At 37.8% G+C, this 17,739-nt stretch overlaps 2 protein-coding genes across 3 annotated transcripts in view; one reads left to right on the forward strand and one right to left on the reverse strand.

Annotated features, from left to right (window-relative positions):
* The first annotated feature begins 436 nt into the window (after positions 1 to 436).
* Positions 437 to 6,424, forward strand: LOC105209502 (beta-mannosidase). Its single transcript, XM_011179918.3, has 12 exons — positions 437 to 895; positions 3,035 to 3,166; positions 3,229 to 3,577; positions 3,650 to 3,805; positions 3,870 to 3,966; positions 4,100 to 4,280; positions 4,345 to 4,455; positions 4,520 to 4,999; positions 5,064 to 5,485; positions 5,560 to 5,757; positions 5,818 to 6,000; positions 6,065 to 6,424. The coding sequence occupies exons 1-12, from the start codon at positions 733 to 735 to the stop codon at positions 6,326 to 6,328; spliced, it is 2,736 nt and encodes a 911-aa protein (XP_011178220.2). The 5' UTR covers positions 437 to 732; the 3' UTR covers positions 6,329 to 6,424.
* A 1,575-nt stretch (positions 6,425 to 7,999) lies between these two features.
* LOC105209503 (uncharacterized) overlaps positions 8,000 to 17,739 on the reverse strand; it is a 172,360-nt gene continuing 162,620 nt past the window's right edge. For both annotated transcript variants that reach the window (XM_054231189.1, XM_011179919.3), the window contains exon 2: positions 8,000 to 10,121. In XM_054231189.1, coding sequence (XP_054087164.1) covers positions 8,634 to 10,118 — 1,485 coding nt within the window. In that variant the 5' untranslated portion in view covers positions 10,119 to 10,121 and the 3' untranslated portion in view covers positions 8,000 to 8,633. The remainder of the gene's footprint in view (positions 10,122 to 17,739) is intronic.

Raw genomic sequence — 17,739 nt, forward strand, 5'->3', positions numbered from 1 at the left:
TGGGTCCGTTGTTGTTATGAAATATTTGAGGATTGGAAAAAGTTTCCAGAAAGTTTATTGCGCCTAAAAGATCAATGAATTATGTGAAGCTATGTAGGTAACCGCATGAATTTCCTTCCTTCATTTCTATTCGAGCAATGCTTAATGATGGATCTTAAATAATATCGAAATTATGAATTTAAGTCGAGAAACTAAAACGAAACTATGTATGTACATTCATATCATCAATCAATAGAAGTTCATAAAAAATACTTTAATTTAAAATAAATAATAAATTTAAATTTGAAATAATTTTATTTTTATTATTTTTATTTTCCTACAATTTATTGGCTTATCTCTTACTAATCAATTTCTGCGCTCTTTGTAACCCAAACACAGAGCGCAAATGACCGCAAGAGAACACTGAAGCTCAACAAATAAAACCGCCGGCGAAGCGATCTCACAAGTTAGTTGCCGGCAAAGTGTTGCTCGGCGCATATCAAAACAGTGCAATCGAATTGATAAGCTGCCAAACAGAAGAAGCTTAAAGCCGAAGCGTCAAAAGAAAGTTCAAGTGCACGCAAAAGTAGAAAAACAATAAACAAAAACAAATAAAATTCAAATTATAATAATAAACAAGTTAGTGAAGGCAAAGACACACTCGTGCTCATCAGCTGAAACCATATACGATTGTGGGTGCATACAAAAGACTGCGTCTATGTAAATGAGTGCTGGGTAATTTTCAATTATAAAATGCGAATTATGGAGCAGAAAAGTGCGGTAAACCATCGCGCTAGTCTAATTGTGCTGTGCGTCAGCGTTTGGTTGTGTAGTTTAAGCGGCTGTGCAGTGGCGGAGTCGGTGTATGTGCAGGATTTGAAGGGTCTCTCGTGGACGCTAACTAATGGCACTTACAGTAAGTCTACCTTTTGAAGTGTCCAAATAATATGCAGCAAAAAGGCGCGGCTTATCACTTAATTGCCAAGTAATAACGCGTTTATTGTCTCATTATGGTGTGGCAATGAATACTTTGTATCTTCCTATTGACTTATATAGTGTCTTTCGAAAGATAAGATAGATTTGTGTAAAGTTTTATGTTGATTACCATTAGGCGTGTGAACCGCTGGACTTGTGAAGTGTGTTGTGCAGAGCACGAAGTATAAGTACATATATAAAGGGACAAATGTCTCCAAAAAATTGATTTTTAGTAGAATCTCAAAGGTACACTTAAGTTTATTCGAAAAGACACTGACTTTAGTGACAGTTTAAAAAAGATTTTCTAAATTTCCACATTGTTTTTAAAATTAAAATTAGAGAACCATATACTCCTAAATTGTCGCAAATGCATAACTATTGATCGAATCTCGATCTTCATGAATGTTAATCAACACATCCCGTGTGTTGCTCTTATGGTGATTTTTCTGATCAGAATAAAAAACTTTGGAACTTTTTTAAATTTGAACATAATATGTTAAGCCGAAAATTTAAAAATTCACTATACTTTTTGAACCTACCTCGTATGCTGGGATCCACTTAAGCAAATTTCATTTCATAAATTTTTTTTTTTTTTTTTTTCAAATGCCACACATTTCTATTTTATGAACCAATTTTCCCTTTAATTGTTCCAATTATAAGCAAAAAGTGACTTTGTTAGCGATTCATGCTTGAATTATTTAATATTCACAATTATGGAAATATAGGCAAACAGATCTGTTGTTTACTAGCAAAATTTCAACAATGAGTAATTATTGAGAAAGTGTCGTAGTAAATAAAGGGCTTTTCAAAAGGGACGCTACAAAAGTAGACCGATAGGGACAGCAACAACGCCATATTTTTCCCGCTCTTTCGACATTTCTCTTCAGTAAGCTTTGCCATTTCATTATTGAAAGATATACGATCCAACAACGAGTTGAAATTATTAAAATTTACTACCGAAATTCGGAGTCAGTGGCCTCAACATTAAGAGCGCTACGTCCAATTTATGGTCGTCATAATCGTCCTGTCAGATCAGTAATTGAGCGTCTAGTGGAAAAATTTTAATCCACAGGCACCGTACAAAATGTTCCCGTGTCAGTGAGACCAAAAAGTGCCCGTAGTGTTGAGAATATTGCTGCCACTAGCGCATCAATTGAGGAAAACCCAAATATGTTTCTCACACGTCATTCTCAAGCGTTCGGCATCTCTGTGACGTCGTTGTGGCAAAGAGATCTTGGTCTACATCCTTATAAGATCAAATTGACGCAAGAACTGAAGCCGCTTGACCACCACAATCGTCGTATGTTCGTGAATTGGGCTAAGCAACAACTTGAAAATGATCCGGTTTTTCATCGAAGAAAATCAGCTTCAGCGATGAGGCTCATTTCCGGCTGAATGGCTTCGTCAATAAGCAAAATATGCGTTATTGGTCAGGCAGCAATACACACGTACCCCATGGATCCCGATAAAATTACGGTTTGGTGCGGTTTATGGGCCGTACTTCTTCCGTGATGATCAAGACCGGCACATAAATTTCTATAGGGAACGGCCAAGTAATTCATCTTAGATTTAGCAGTTTCTTGTCGTAACAGATTAACGAAATATTCAATATCAGTGGACAAAGTAAAAATAATAAAAAATCGATCAATATAGAAGATCTATGAATAGAAAAGAACAAATTTTCGTCTGTCAGTTTAAATAGTCTCCTTTTTATATGAACGGTTTTCGATCCAACTGTTTTAGTGATTTTTGCCATGAATTAAATTTATGACTCTTCTAAAAATTTGTTTTCAAACTTCTTCTTGAAAAGAGTAAGGGTTAAGTGTTCTTCAGATATATTTTGCAGAAAACTTCGATTTCCCTAAAGATGATTTACAAATGAAACCTTAAAACTGTCTATGTAAATACAAATAAGAAGTTGTAACGAAGGCATTTTCGGTTTAACTGTTCTTATGAATAAACATAGATCGTATCAATTTGAGATATAAATTTATAAATTAAATACGAGTATCGATATAGGATAGAGTTAACTTTTATTACCAATGAAATCTATTTTCTAACCTCCAAATTTCACTTTCAGCTAATACGAAGGTGAAAATACCATCGGGTGTCTACAGCGCTGTAGCGGGTGAAGATGTACTCAAGTCCTACAATGACATTGACATGCGTTACATTTCTTATGGCAACTGGACCTATTCACTGGAGTTTGCTGGTAAGTACCACATTAACTTATCTCTTAATAAACATTAAATTTCCCGTATTTTCGCATTTCAGAAGAAATCAAAGACTCGCGTCTAGTCAACCTCACATTCCATGGTATTGACACGATTTCGGAAATTTATCTCAATGGTCATTTACTGGGTCACACCGACAACATGTTCGTACGCTACACCTACGAAGTGGGTCACATATTGCAGGATGTGAATCAATTGGTGGTGCGTCTGATCTCGCCGGTACATGCGGCGCGTGCGAGAGCCGATGAGCTGACGGCGCGCAATGTGTCTGTGCCACCCGCATGCCCACCCGTCAGTTATCACGGTGAATGCCACATGAATATGCTGCGTAAAATGCAGGCGAGCTTCTCTTGGGATTGGGGGCTGGCGGCGCCTTCAATGGGTATCTGGTAAATTATGTCAATTATGTCTTATAGCTTTCAATTGAACTGGATACTTATAATGTGAGTGTGTCTTTGAAGGAAGCCAGTAACGCTGGAGTTCTATGAGGTGGCTTTGATACGCGATGTGGATGTGGCAATTAGTCGTAATGAAACGCACTGGAATATGCACATACGCGTGTTTATCGACAGCGGTGGCAGACAGGATTTCTATGCCGAACTGAAATTTTATGCGATGTAAATTTTGAACATTTTTTGTTGTTATATACTGTTTGGTGTACTAATTACTGTTATTTTCTAGTGAGCTTATGGAGGAACCCATTACAATAAGTACTTATTCGAAGCAAAAGTTATCATGGCAGAATCCCATTATCACCTTCGATCAAGCGCTACCCATTGTAAGTGAGAATTATTGAAAATTTTAGAGACCTCTGCTTTCTTTTTCTATAATTTGATCTTTGACTCTTTAACTTTAAATAAGTTCTGCAATATTCCACAAAATATTAATGTATCTCTAATTTGTTCCCTTAGGAAAACGTGACTCTTTGGTGGCCCAACGGTTATGGCGATCAAAAATTATATCCACTACATTTTTCCATGAAAGCCTGGCTCAATCGGAACGGGCTCAATCTGCGAGCGCGTACTACATCTACGAAGAATATACGAGTAGGTTTTCGTACGATCGAGTTGGTTGAAGATGCGGCCAAGGAAGGTAAAGAATTGATAAATGAATCTCGGAATAAATTACAATATTAAAATAATTACATAAAAAACAGGCGTCGGCAACTATTTCCTGTTCAAAGTGAATGGCGTGGAGATCTTCATGAAGGGCACCAACTACATACCCATGCATATACTGCCGGAGCTGAGCTACGACGAAAATCAAAGTGGGTCCCATTTTTATTTTATTATTATTGCATTTCCTGAATACTTTTGTCTCACACTTTTCAGTACGTTATCTGCTGACGGCCGTCAAGGAGGCGAATATGAATATGATACGCATTTGGGGTGGCGGCGTCTACGAGAGCAACGAGTTCTATGATAAAGCCGACAAATATGGCATACTGGTGTGGCAGGATATGATGTTCGCATGCGCTATGTATCCCGCTACAGATGATTTTCTCGCTTCGGTGCGCACAGAAGTCATACAAAATGCTAAACGCATCGCTTACCATCCGAGTATTGCGATTATAGCGACGAATAATGAAAATGAGGCAGCGCTCGTGGATAACTGGTATGGCACGGCCGGTGATCGGTCGCGTTTCGAGGCGGAATATCGTGAGTTATATATTGGCACCGTTTTTCATGAGTTGAAGATCATACAGGATAGCTCACGACCAAAGCCACTGATATCTTCGCCATCGAATGCAAAGGCGAGTGAAAAGGATAATTATATTTCAAATAATCCAGGCGATGAGAATTTTGGCGATAGTAAGTTGAAGAAAGTTTGAGTTCCTTCTAATTAATATGCTAACTAATAATATTTATTTCTCAGTACACTTCTATACGAACTTTGAGGACGCGTGGAACCCAAACACCTATCGACGTCCGCGCTTCGCTTCCGAGTATGGTTTTCAGAGTTTGCCGAAACTTACTTCCTGGCAGTTGACTATGAACCCTAAGGATGATCTGCTCAATTTAATACATCACCGTCAGCATCATCCCTCTAATATGACTATGATAATTGCCTTAATAAGACGTCACCTGCCGTTGCCACTACCTGAGGATGATAATTATGTCGATGCCTTGATCTATTTTAGTCAAATTTCGCAGGCGATGGTGACAAAAGTAGAGACCGAAGTCTATCGCAGTTTGAGAGACACAGAACATCACACAATGGGCGCACTCTACTGGCAGTTGAATGATGTTTGGGTGGCACCATCCTGGTCAAGCATTGATTTCTATGGCAATTTCAAGGTTTCCGCACATTTGACACTTAAGCTTCCAAATCCAACTTATAATTTGTGTTTTTTTTTCGGTGCTTCATATAGTTACTCCACTATTGGGCGAAATACTTCATGGCACCCATACATATTGTGGCACTCTACGACTCCGATCAGGAAGCAGTGAATGTGTCGTTAATTTGCGATCAGTTGCAAGTGAACCACAAAGGACTTCACGTATCTATGAATATCTACAAATGGTCGGATTTGTTTCCGAAAAAACAAGTTGTTTGGCCAGTCGCTTTGGTATTACCTTACTTTATTGATATCAGTTTACACTTAGCTAAATTTTTTTTCAATCTGCAGAAACCCAATGGTGTGCAGTACGACAAGATAATACCGATTGATACCATTTTCGAAGGGGCCTTCACTAAAACCAACTCTTTTGTTGAATTCGTTTTGAGTGACGAATCAACTGTACTTGCGCGCAATTATTACTTCCCCAGCGCGATTAAGAATGCTGTGGGTATGGAGGATCCCAAAGTAACGGTAAGTCACAAATTTCTTTTGGTTTTTGACTCGAAGTTTTTGACTTCACTCTACTCTGTTGCAGTTGAGCGTTTTCTTCACCTACTGCTACCGTGTGAACAATCAATTCGCCAATATTATCAGTCTGAATGTTAACGTTGCAAAACCTGCCGTATTTCTCTATCTGGAACTACTTAAGGCCAATATTACCAGATATAAATTATCGAATAACGGCTTTATGATGTTGGTGCCTGCGAAGATGGTTCACTTGGAGTTCAATAGCGATGAATGTATGGATGTCAAAGTGAGCGATTTTAAGGTTACAACCGTAAACCAATATATGATATGATTTGGAGCTGTTTGTGCACAGATATTTTATGTTTTTACATTTTTATTACTTACTTGTTTAACGCCAAAGAAAAATATAATGAAATTAAATAATTAATCTTACGTTTATTTATGAATTCGTGTAATTGAAGAGCTCATTATTTATGAGAATGAGAATGCCGTAAATATTGTAGTTCCAACCTATCGGAGTTACTTACTTAAATCTTTTCAAGAAATATATATTTTTAGTTGAATTGAAGGGTCTAACATGAATTGCGCCTTTTTCAATAGTGGTATACTCTGATAAACTCCAGGTTGTGTTCCTCAACCTGCCGTAAGAATTTGGAGTTCGTCGAATCGATTCCAAACGATCATCAATTGAAGAGAAAGTGAAAAGTAAACAGGTAATCAACTCTCTCACCGAGTGAATTTCAAACCACAGGAATTTATTTGGCTTGTGTTTTAGAGCTATAGAACTTTCATTTCAAATAACTCACAGAAAAGTAATGAACTTGATAATTTTAAGACTTATTAGTTCGTAAATTTTATGGCATTTAGTGTCTGAGTGAATTATGGAGATCAACCTGTCGGTTATTTTCCTAGCATAGGCGAAGTTATCACACCGTATATTGATTTTCAACTGGCCGGTTCAAGCATAGCATAGATCATTGACTGGACGTATAACAGGATCAAATGACATATGTTCGGTCGGTTTTTTGACAATGTCCTGTTAGTAAAAATTCGTTCACAGAAAGTCACGATTTTCATCCTCTGAATAATGCCTTGTTGGTAATTAGATTACAACTGACCATATATTAACATATTAATAATGCGCCAAATCTTAGAAAAGACTTGTGAAAAGTGGATCGATGCACCCCATCCCTTTGTCGATTTTAAAGCTACTTTTGACAGCACGAAAAGGAGCTGACTCCATGCCACTATGTCTGAATGACTGCAAAATTAATACGGCTGTGTAAACTGAAGTTGAAGCTCCATCAAGATCGGGAAGGACCCCTCCGAGCCGATACCAAACGAGGTTTCAGACAAGGTGACACACTATCGTGTGACTTATATAACCTTAGTAATTTATGCTGGAGAAATTAACAGGCGATGAAATGACAGATAAGGTCATTTTAATTTTTAATAATCTCGGTAATCCCATGACCTTGGTCGTTTAAAAAATATTGTAAAAATTTGTCTAAAAAAATGTCATATTTTCTAATAGAACTACAACCTAATAATGGTTAGCAGAAAACTTTATTGTGGGTTTCATTTCCTTCCAACATAGTTCTTGAACTCATCAGCTCAGCTCATAATTTAAATATTATTTTTGTAATTACGATACAATGAAAGAAGAGAGGAAGACCAGTCCCGATTATATGAAGGCTTATGATGTACGTTTATTATCTTTTCATTGAAGTTAGAGAAGCAACTACCTTACCATATTAAGATTAGTTAAATCTCAAAACTTTTGTCTCCAGTGTCCATTTTGCCTCTTTCTCTGTTAACAATTATATATTTTTGAAGACTTCACATCCAATTACAGTTCAAAGAAATATAAACAACTCATGAATGCGTTAAAATATCTGACAAAATTTTATTTATCTCAACTATGTATAATAAATTCATGACTCAAGTGATAATTATTATGCTAAAAAGAGAAGAAATTTAATGGAAGTAGAAAATAATAAAATGAAAACAGAGAACAAAAGAAAACAAATAATTTTATTATTCATAACTTAATGACTAATACATATACATATTATTTAATAAAACTAATGTTTTAAGGCTGTCCATAATTGTCTTCGGGAGTTGCTTAAAAATAGGTAAATATTATAAATAACTTGAAAATAAAATAACGAAAGAAAGGAAGACTTATTTTATATAGAAAGAAATGATTTCTTATAACTAAAAATCATAATTTTTTCAGTTTCCAATATGCTGTAGTATACTAAAATTATATATTCATAATGTACATAAATAAATTACAAAAAGAGTGCGGTAAGACGGTTTTTAAGAGCAAAAGCTTCACTCAGAAATATTAATTAATTCTTCTAGGCGTTTCAGACAGACGCTTAATTGAGTCAATTTATTGTATAGGTATATATTGTTAATACCTACAAATATTATAATGTAGCAATTTGCCAATTGACTAAATTAAGGTGTTGCTTGAAACGCCTATTACTCTTTCTCTCTTTCTTTCTCTCAGCTATGCCAAAGGTAAAGTGTAATCGCGAAGTAATTGGAAATAATTTTCATTTTTGGCAGTTAATGTGTGTTTAAATTATTGCTATAGTATTATGTGGTAGTCACGTGGGTTCGTTTGCTCATCTATCAAAATGCTGGATCTGTACTTTGGGCGGCGTATAACCATCTGGGTAGGGAACGAGCTTGTTGTTGAGCACACGCGCATTTCGCCAGGTCCTAACTTTGTCCTCAGGTGCATCGGGCACACGTACACCTTCAATAACCGTCACCGCTGGACCGTCAACTATAGTCGAAGTGGGCGCTGAAGCCGCCGCATACTGATTCGTTGGTGTATCACGCAATTTCGGCACCTTAGGATGCTTTGCAATGGGTGTTTTGTATGAGTTTGAATATTGATTACTGTATTTATTGCTTTGGTATTGATTATTGTAACTGTTGTTGTCGAAATTTGTGTTAGTTTTGGTATTACTATTACTATTGGCTGGCATGACGGCTGTGGATGAAGTCAATACCACAGCTGCGGGTATATACGTGGTCTTCTTCTTGCTCGCCGCCAGATAGTCATCCTTGGTGATGATATTCTTGGGTCGCGTGGCGCGGCGTCCAGTACCTTGGCTGCTTGCGGCATTTGTGTAATACTCGGCAACTGAGCGTAGGGCGGCATTGAAGATGGGACGAAAACTGTAGCCATTACCGAGTGGATATGTGCCTGCATTGGTGTTGTATAGATCGGGTGCTTGACGCATATTGCGCGTATGTGGCGCGCTCACGGCCTCCATGGGTTGCCAAGCGCGGTCGATGGGTTGACTCTGTGAAGCAGCTGTGTCTTCGGAGGGAAACGAGAAGCTTTTGTTATTGGTGTTGGTATTCTGTGCAATGGGTATGTAGTTGACGGGGCGCCCAAATGTTTGTGCGTCCGCCGAGACAAATCTCAGCTCGTTGGCAGCGTGCTGTTGTGCTACGTAAGGTTGCCGTTGCCATTGTGGCTCGCTAGTGTCACGAAATTGTAGACCACGTGCATATTGTGCTCTACCACTGGCGGCCGGCATACTGTCAGCCTGCCGCAATGCATTCTGTATCTTTAGCACCTGACGCGCTTCAGCCTCAGCCTTGCGCTCTTGGTAATCTCTCCTCTGACGCGCCAATTCGGCTTGCTTCAACAGTGCTGGCGTGTGCTGGAAACTATACACGGAGGGTTTGGCGTGCTGTGGGCGCGGCGTTGGCTTGCGTACATCGGCGCTACGCACAAAGAAGCTGCTTGACGCATCATCAAGCCGTCCGCGTCGCGAGTCTTTGCCCACCAGTATTTCCACATTATCCCCCGTGTTCGATTTCACATTGACGACGCGCACCTTCTCCGGATCCAGATTACGTCCGAAGCGTAGTTCCGTGCGTATAACGGCTGGCTTGTAGATGGTAGGTTTGCCGGTAATCTCTACATTTTGGCTTTGCGATGGAGCTTGCGTCTGCGCATCGCTGGTGGCTAGTGAGAGTAGCAGAAAAATTACAAATGTAGCTAATGAAGTCTTTGCTGTTGTTGTTGCTGCTTTCATAGCGCGTGCTGGTGTTGGCGACAACATTGCGATGTGTTGATAGCTGCGCATGCGCTGTAAAATTGAGTGAGAGGAAATATAATGTTAATAGTCTCTATGTATTTAGTTAGCTTGTGTTTTTTTGTTTGTGTTATTGTTTTGTGTTTGTTCAAGAAAATTAAATAAAAAATCACTGTCATGAGTGGAGCTGTGTTTAATAGTCGGCAGTTCCGCTTTTAGCCGGTAATTGCAACAAATTATAAGTCAACAACAGCGAATTGCGGTTACAAGTTTCTAATGCACTTGGTTTGCTGAAAATTACAAAAGTGTTGGATTTGGAAAATTGTGTAATATTATGCAAGAGCAATTTTTGGAATTTTCACTATCGTTTGGAGGAAATGATTGTGAAGTTACATACATATAATTAAGTATTGTAGTGAAGTAATTCATTAATTAGTTAATTTATGCTTCGTTAAAAAATAATATTTTTGAAAGTAAAAGTTAGTTTGAGGAGTACACATTTTCCAAAACTTAATGCAAGAGCCTTCCTTCATTTTCCTTCTAAAACTTTGCGAAAGATTTCATGTTCCTGTATTATTATCTCATATGAACTTCAAAGCTTGTCCAATAGTCGTCTATTCATAAGTTGTAACCTTTACGGGGTTACATGGGTTTCATAGCCTTTTTCTCATCTTTTTAAATTCTACAATATCTCTAGAATATTGTCCTAAATTTCCAAGTCAATCCGTGTTTCTTTTGGAGGTATAGTCTGAAGAAGTATAGCTATTCGACTTTATTGTCACTAAAATATTAAAAGTCGTTTTTCTTGCAACTGTGTTCGCAAAGTCGATTGCCAACTGATCTGAATGAAATTTTAGAGATTTTCGAAATAAAATTTACAATGATTTGGACGAAAGATTTTGGTTTTCTTTAATTACTTTTGTTTTCGTAGGGATCTGTGTAAAATATTTATTTTAATTTTTTTCTTTCTCCAAGTACTGCTTTAAAGTTTTAAACGAACACGTATTTTTCATTTTCACTTCAGGTAATCTGCTAGTAGTTATGGGGTGAGCGAAAGCCTCTTTTTGCCGATGGTTCGCCGAAAATGACTTCATAATGGTAGAGTTTTTAATACTTTTCTTCAAAAATCTGTCAGTAATCTCTAACTAAATGTGTATCTTTAAGACAATAAAAAGTTATATCCAAGCAGCCACCTCCGCTTCAAAAACGCTGCAGTAATCTGGCAGCCTAAAGTTATACTTGACGCCAAGCTCCTTGCAGAGGATTCTTCCTTTTCTATTGAACTTAAATACATCCGAGAAAAAGGTTGCTGCGCCTCTTCTCCACCGGCTACGACACGCCCACATTTCTTTCGTAGGAATGCGGACAGAGAGGGAGACGCGGGGTTCAGCTTTCACTAGACAGCGGCGGAAATATCTTGGCAGGACAAACTTCGAAAGCTCATCTTTGTAAGTAATTTTTTATTCCAAAATTTAGTTTTGTCAACATTTTTTGAAAGTTTAGTATTATGAAGGAATTTACAATGCAAACATAGAATTTCTTCGCTCAGATCTGTGTCAATCAATATGGCAAATGTCACCGAAAAAGTGCCGGTATGAGACCACTTTTTTCAATCCATCAACATGAGTTTAATTAATATGGGTAAAAGATCTAGACCTAAGAAGAGTTTGTCAAAGTAGCAAGTATAATATGAGTGTTCTAAACAAAATGAACTGTCTAACTTTGATAGTCATTCATGAAAGACTATAGTTTGGAAACACCAAGTGAACCCAGGTCACTTTCCACTTGGTCCTTCCAACGAAGTGGAAGAAATCCTCTTCCGCGGCTTCCTCCAGCAGGTACTGCATCGAACACTTTCAGAGCTGGAGTGTTTTCATCATTCGTACAACATGACTTAGCCAGCGTAGCCGCTGTCTTTTTATTCGCTGAACTATGTCAATGTCGTCGTATAAATCGTACAGCTCATCGCGGTACAGCGGTATTCGCCGTTGCCAATGTTCTGAGGACCATAAATCTTGCGCAAAACCTTTCTCACGAAAACCACGAAACAACGCCATACATTAGTACGGAAATAATTAGCGACTTGTAGAGTTTGATTTTGGTTCGTCGATAGAGGACTTTACTTTTAATTGCCTACTCAGTCCAAAGCATCACCGGTTGGCAAGAGTGATTCTGCGTAGGATTTCGAGGCTGACATTCTTATCGGTGTTGATGCTGGTGCCCATGTATACGAAAGTATCTACAACTTCAAAGTTATGATAGTCAACAGAGACGTGTGAGAAAAGACACGAGTGCGCTGACTGTTTGTTTGATGACAGGAAATATTTCGTCTTGTCCTCATTCACCACTAGACCCATACACTTCGCTTCCTGTTAAACATACTCCACGAAAAGTAACGGGATGAAATCGTCGTAATCTCTGTTCTTGTTAAGGATGTAGAATTGAAGAACCAATAACATTGCGATCTCAGCAATAATCAACTTGGATCATGATCACCAATCTATCTTCAAGGAGTGATACTTATGTAGATGTTTATTTTTTGTCAGTTGAATTATTGCAATTTTTTTTGAGACTTTAGATTTTGATGAGCACAACGCAGAATAATTATTTTTGTAACCGATTACGATTAGATATAGACCAGAGTCAACAGAATAGAGCCCCTCACCTATATTATACAAATAATGTTTTCACGCGAAAAAGTCCGTTACAACGTCAATAAGGGAGTCAATCTCTTGCATCAATTATTGGTTAAATGCCTCAAAAAACGGGATCACAACATGAATTGTAAAATAAAAAGTTTGCCGACACGAAACCATAAAACGAAAAGAAGTTAAAGAATTAAGCGGTAATTGAAATTTAATAGTGGGCTATATGCACGAAGCTGACCGAGTAAGCGCAACGGATATTTGGAAGGCGGATACTTTGGCGCCACTTTCAGTTTTCTTTGACCGATTTCTGACAACTTTACAGCCTAGCTAAGCAACAGCAACAACAACAGCTCATGATCAAAGTCATTCAGGTGTGAAGAAGTAAATATTAATAAATGTTGTTGTAGATGTTGTTGTTGTTATGTTTTTACTGCGTTTTTACGTTTATGCGGTTATTTTTAGTTGCTTGCTGTTGTTGTTGTTGCTGCTACTGCTTTTGTGCGCGTTTATTATTGCTATTATTTTTGCTGCGCGTTAATTCGGTTAGCTGTACTGATCAAGAAAGCGCAACGGCAATTGAAGCTCAACCGGTGAAGCGCAAGAAATTAAGAAATAAAATCGAATGGAAAATGAAAATAGCGAATGGCGAATAATAAAAGTAAAAATAGAAGGCGAACGAACAGCATGCAGAGGGAGAAAAACAATTAAGCGCCGATATTGCAGCTGCGCGTGGCACGAAGCTATCATTAAACCGTTTGTTTGGCAAAGCGCTGGGCGCCATTCAAGCTTAGCTCGTGGCGCTTAATTGCTATTAGCGAATTTAACGCATTTAACGCTGTTTGAATACCGTTACATTCGCCAAAAACACAAACTGAGGTGGGCGAATTTTGTTTTTTTCGCGGAATTTCGTTAATTAAAGTTGATTTATTTCATTCCATTTGGAATTTCTCACAGTTTTTGTTGGATAGTTTGGTGTTTCCTGACATAAAAAATTTTCACAATTTTGTAAGCGCATGCGCGGCATTTGCTTATTTTTATTTAATTAACGTTTTTTTATGTAACACATTACTGCAATCCAAGTTTTCGCTCATTTGAGGGCTAAATTTTTCACTAATTAATTTTTGAAAATTTAAAATTTTGCGCTAAAAATAAATCTTTTGCGAGAAACTGCAGATAATTTACAGCTGAGTGAAAAATAAAAAAAAATTGTTTCTTTTTTTCAGTACAGAGTTCAAATAGCCTGCGGCCGCGGTGTTTTGACCTCGAACTTACGCATGCGCACTGCGCATAAGCTCACATTTGCCCCGTGTGATCCGCAATATAAAGGGTGATTTTTTAAGAGCTTGATAACTTTAAAAAAAAAAAAAACGCATAAAAATGACATTTACTTTTTGAAGATAATTTCATTTAAATGTTGACCGCGGCTGCGTCTTAGGTGGTCCATTCGGAAAGTCCAATTTTGGGCAACTTTTTCGAGCATTTCGGCCGGAATAGCCCGAATTTCTTCGGAAATGTTGTCTTCCAAAGCTGGAATAGTTGCTGGCTTATTTCTGTAGACTTTAGACTTGACGTAGCCCCACAAAAAATAGTCTAAAGGCGTTAAATCGCATGATCTTGGTGGCCAACTTATGGGTCCATTTCTTGAGATGAATTGTTCTCCGAAGTTTTCCCTCAAAATGGCCATAGAATCGCGAGCTGTGTGGCATGTAGCGCCATCTTGTTGAAACCACATGTCAACCAAGTTCAGTTCTTCCATTTTTGGCAACAAAAAGTTTGTTAGCATCGAACGATAGCGATCGCCATTCACCGTAACGTTGCGTCCAACAGCATCTTTGAAAAAATACGGTCCAATGATTCCACCAGCGTACAAACCACACCAAACAGTGCATTTTTCGGGATGCATGGGCAGTTCTTGAACGGCTTCTGGTTGCTCTTCACCCCAAATGCGGCAATTTTGCTTATTTACGTAGCCATTCAACCAGAAATGAGCCTCATCGCTGAACAAAATTTGTCGATAAAAAAGCGGATTTCACATTTCGAACCGAACACTGATTTTGGTAATAAAATTCAATGATTTGCAAGCGTTGCTCGTTAGTAAGTCTATTCATGATGAAATGTCAAAGCATACTGAGCATCTTTCTCTTTGACACCATGTCTGAAATCCCACGTGATCTGTCAAATACTAATGCATGAAAATCCTAACCTCAAAAAAATCACCCGTTACTTACATTGTGTACTTTCGTTTAAATGTGAATAGGTGGAGAAGGAGAGCAAGATTGCCCAGTAGGAAATGTTATAAATTTTGAAAATTCTAGCTTTGAACAAAAAATATATATCGCGATGGATTTTACTCAAAACAGTTAAAGGCGCCGGTTCATTTCGAAGCCCAAAGACGCCTGAGTATGGATCGCAAAGCAGGTCCTTATGTATCGCTCAAGCGCTTTGAGCCTAACACTTTAATGATACGACTAATGTATATTCCGGCAAGTTCGTTTGTTCGCCAAAAGTATAGCTATTGAGATCTGACCTCAGTCTTGCGAACACAGGAAATGACTTGGTGTTTCCACCTCGCTACAGCTATGGCAGTTTGCGTCCGGCAGAATTAATAGCCTCATCGCATGCATGTCTTTTCCGTTCCGTGTTCGGTGAGTACTCCCACAAAGGATAAAGGGATGTCCAACTCATTCCAGTGTGAAAGCGCCTCAAAATTTGAATTTTTTTATGACATTTTGCATTATTACCAGATCAGACAAAATACTAATTTTTGGGCATTTAAATTAAAATACCCAACATTTATTATGGTTAAAAATTACTAATACTGAATGTTTAATATAAAAATAACTTATTTGAATTTCATTTGGCGATAAAATGGTATATTAGAATAGCCGGTTTTCGAACTTTCAGTTATAAATAAGGTCAATTATTAAGTGTCAACTGAAAATTAATCAAGTTAGTTTATAATTTTCCATGAAAAATTAGTTTCTCGACGCTGCAATTCACAAAAATATTCTTAAACCACTTTTAAATTTCACGTTTTCATTTATATTTATTTAAGTTCTTATTAGTGATCTTGCACGGTGGTTAAAAATGTCTCTGCTGTATTATTTTTTTGGCAACATTTCAATCTGGCCTTTCCAGTTTCCCAATTGCGAAACGTCAAAACTTCCTCCATCCAGTCAACTGTCAAAGTCGAGGAGGTTTTTGACGTTTAATATTGCGCTCTCACTTCCAATGATATACGAGTTGTACATCTCATTATCTCTGACTCCCACTACTGCGGCAAGGTTAACCTTTTTACGTTCCACAAAAAGGGTCAAAAGGATCTCGCCATAGAGAATGTTCTGGTTGTTAACCCACGTTTACCGAGCTCATGAGAGGTCCAGTGATCCAGTGCTAGAGCACAAGAGAACAACAGAGCCCCGGTTTGTTAAATTAGAGAATACAACTATTGGAAAAAAGTGAAATGAAACGCATAATGAATTACATTTGATAATTGGTCCTTAGAGTTCATAATGAGAATAACAACGGTTCTTTAAGTATAAATTGCTGTTTTTTAATAAGCCCTACATATTCACAGTACTCTCAAGTTTTTGTCACTAATTTATTGGTTTTAGTATAACACTATGCAAGGTATACTTCAGTTTAAAGTTTATATTAACTTATCCTCAACTCTGAAGAGACCTCTAGCAGATTTTTTCATTTACACTTCAGTAATTTTTGATGTGTCTCCCGATGTTAATATCACTTCATACATATATTGACGAAGATATTCCTTTGTCTAAGTATTGGATAAATGTGCAAGGATATTGTAAGTTTAGTGTCCCTTCTCTCTCCAATTTATCTAATTTTAATTATGTATTATTGAGAACAACTCAGGTTTTAAAAGCTTTTATGTATTTTTCAATGGATTTTTCACTTAAAAATATTTCTCAAATGCATTATCTTTTATATTGCATGATAATAATATTGACTAAATTAGGTCATAATTATACACAATGGTTTAGTTTTATACACAATTTACTTTGGTGAATTAAAATGGTATAATTTAGATGACTATAATTACTTTGAAAATTATAAAATGCTTCCCTACTGGGTATCTATTCGCCTGCGGTGCATCAGAGTTGCTTATAGTTCGCAATACGATTTCAGCCACGTGCTGCGTCAGCCGTGAGCATACGAAACCGCAAATAAAAAGAAAAACTACTATACATGCAGATATAGTATGAACGAGTTCAGGTCTATGTACATACATGTGTAAGCTGGCTCCCCAAGTTATTACCATTTTTGCTTCACCTCGATTTTCTATACGCCACTTGCAGTTTCTTTGAGTGTCTCGCTGGTAAAGCCAGAAAACTTTCACTTTCGCTTGAAACACTCGTCGTCGACAGAGTGTGCGAGTGAGCTTGGGTGTGCGGTGGCCATGGTGCCAACTTAGCAGAGAGGCGCGTGGTGCTGAAACATTATTAGGCGTTTTGGCGCTGATCCAATGAATGCGCGCAGCTACTTTGCGGTGCTCTCACCTCACCTTGAGAGAGTATACGAGTACAAATATTTGTGAGTGACTCTTATAGTCAATAAAAAGTTTATCTATTCTTTTGTGGTTATTTCACACTGCGTCGATTTTGCGTTTCTGTTTTGCTCAGCATGATCGAAATTTGCACACTCTTCCATATATTTTTTGACTATATGTAACCTTTCGTCAGCTTATTTCGCTCATTTGATTGTCATTACCCAAAATTTGCTGTTATTGTATTGCGTGCTTAAGCGCGCTGCGTTTTCGCTTGCGATTACGAAATCTTCAAGTGGGACGCTCACAATAGGGATTTGCGAATAATTGCGCGTTGCTTTAAGAGTCCATTCGTCATGCGAGCGTTAATAAATGAGTGCGTGACGACAGCGCTGCGGCAGTGGGCGCTCAGCTTCGGTGTATTTAAAAAGTATCGGTTTTATTTCGAAAATTTCAAACGGTTGACCGCCTACAGATGCGCAATAAAACCCCTTTAAACAACTTTTTTTGTGTATTT

Source organism: Zeugodacus cucurbitae, chromosome 2 (genome assembly GCF_028554725.1).
Source record: "Zeugodacus cucurbitae isolate PBARC_wt_2022May chromosome 2, idZeuCucr1.2, whole genome shotgun sequence".
Classification (NCBI taxonomy): domain Eukaryota; kingdom Metazoa; phylum Arthropoda; class Insecta; order Diptera; family Tephritidae; genus Zeugodacus; species Zeugodacus cucurbitae.

Excerpts from the sequence above, each read along its gene's own strand:
- LOC105209502 (XM_011179918.3), top strand. The coding sequence starts at position 733 with ATGCGAATTATGGAGCAGAAAAGTGCGGTAAACCATCGCGCTAGTCTA. Across the intron at positions 4,456-4,519 it reads GAGCTACGACGAAAATCAAA|TACGTTATCTGCTGACGGCC; the intron begins GTGGGTCCCATT and ends CACACTTTTCAG. Across the intron at positions 5,000-5,063 it reads CGATGAGAATTTTGGCGATA|TACACTTCTATACGAACTTT; the intron begins GTAAGTTGAAGA and ends TTTATTTCTCAG.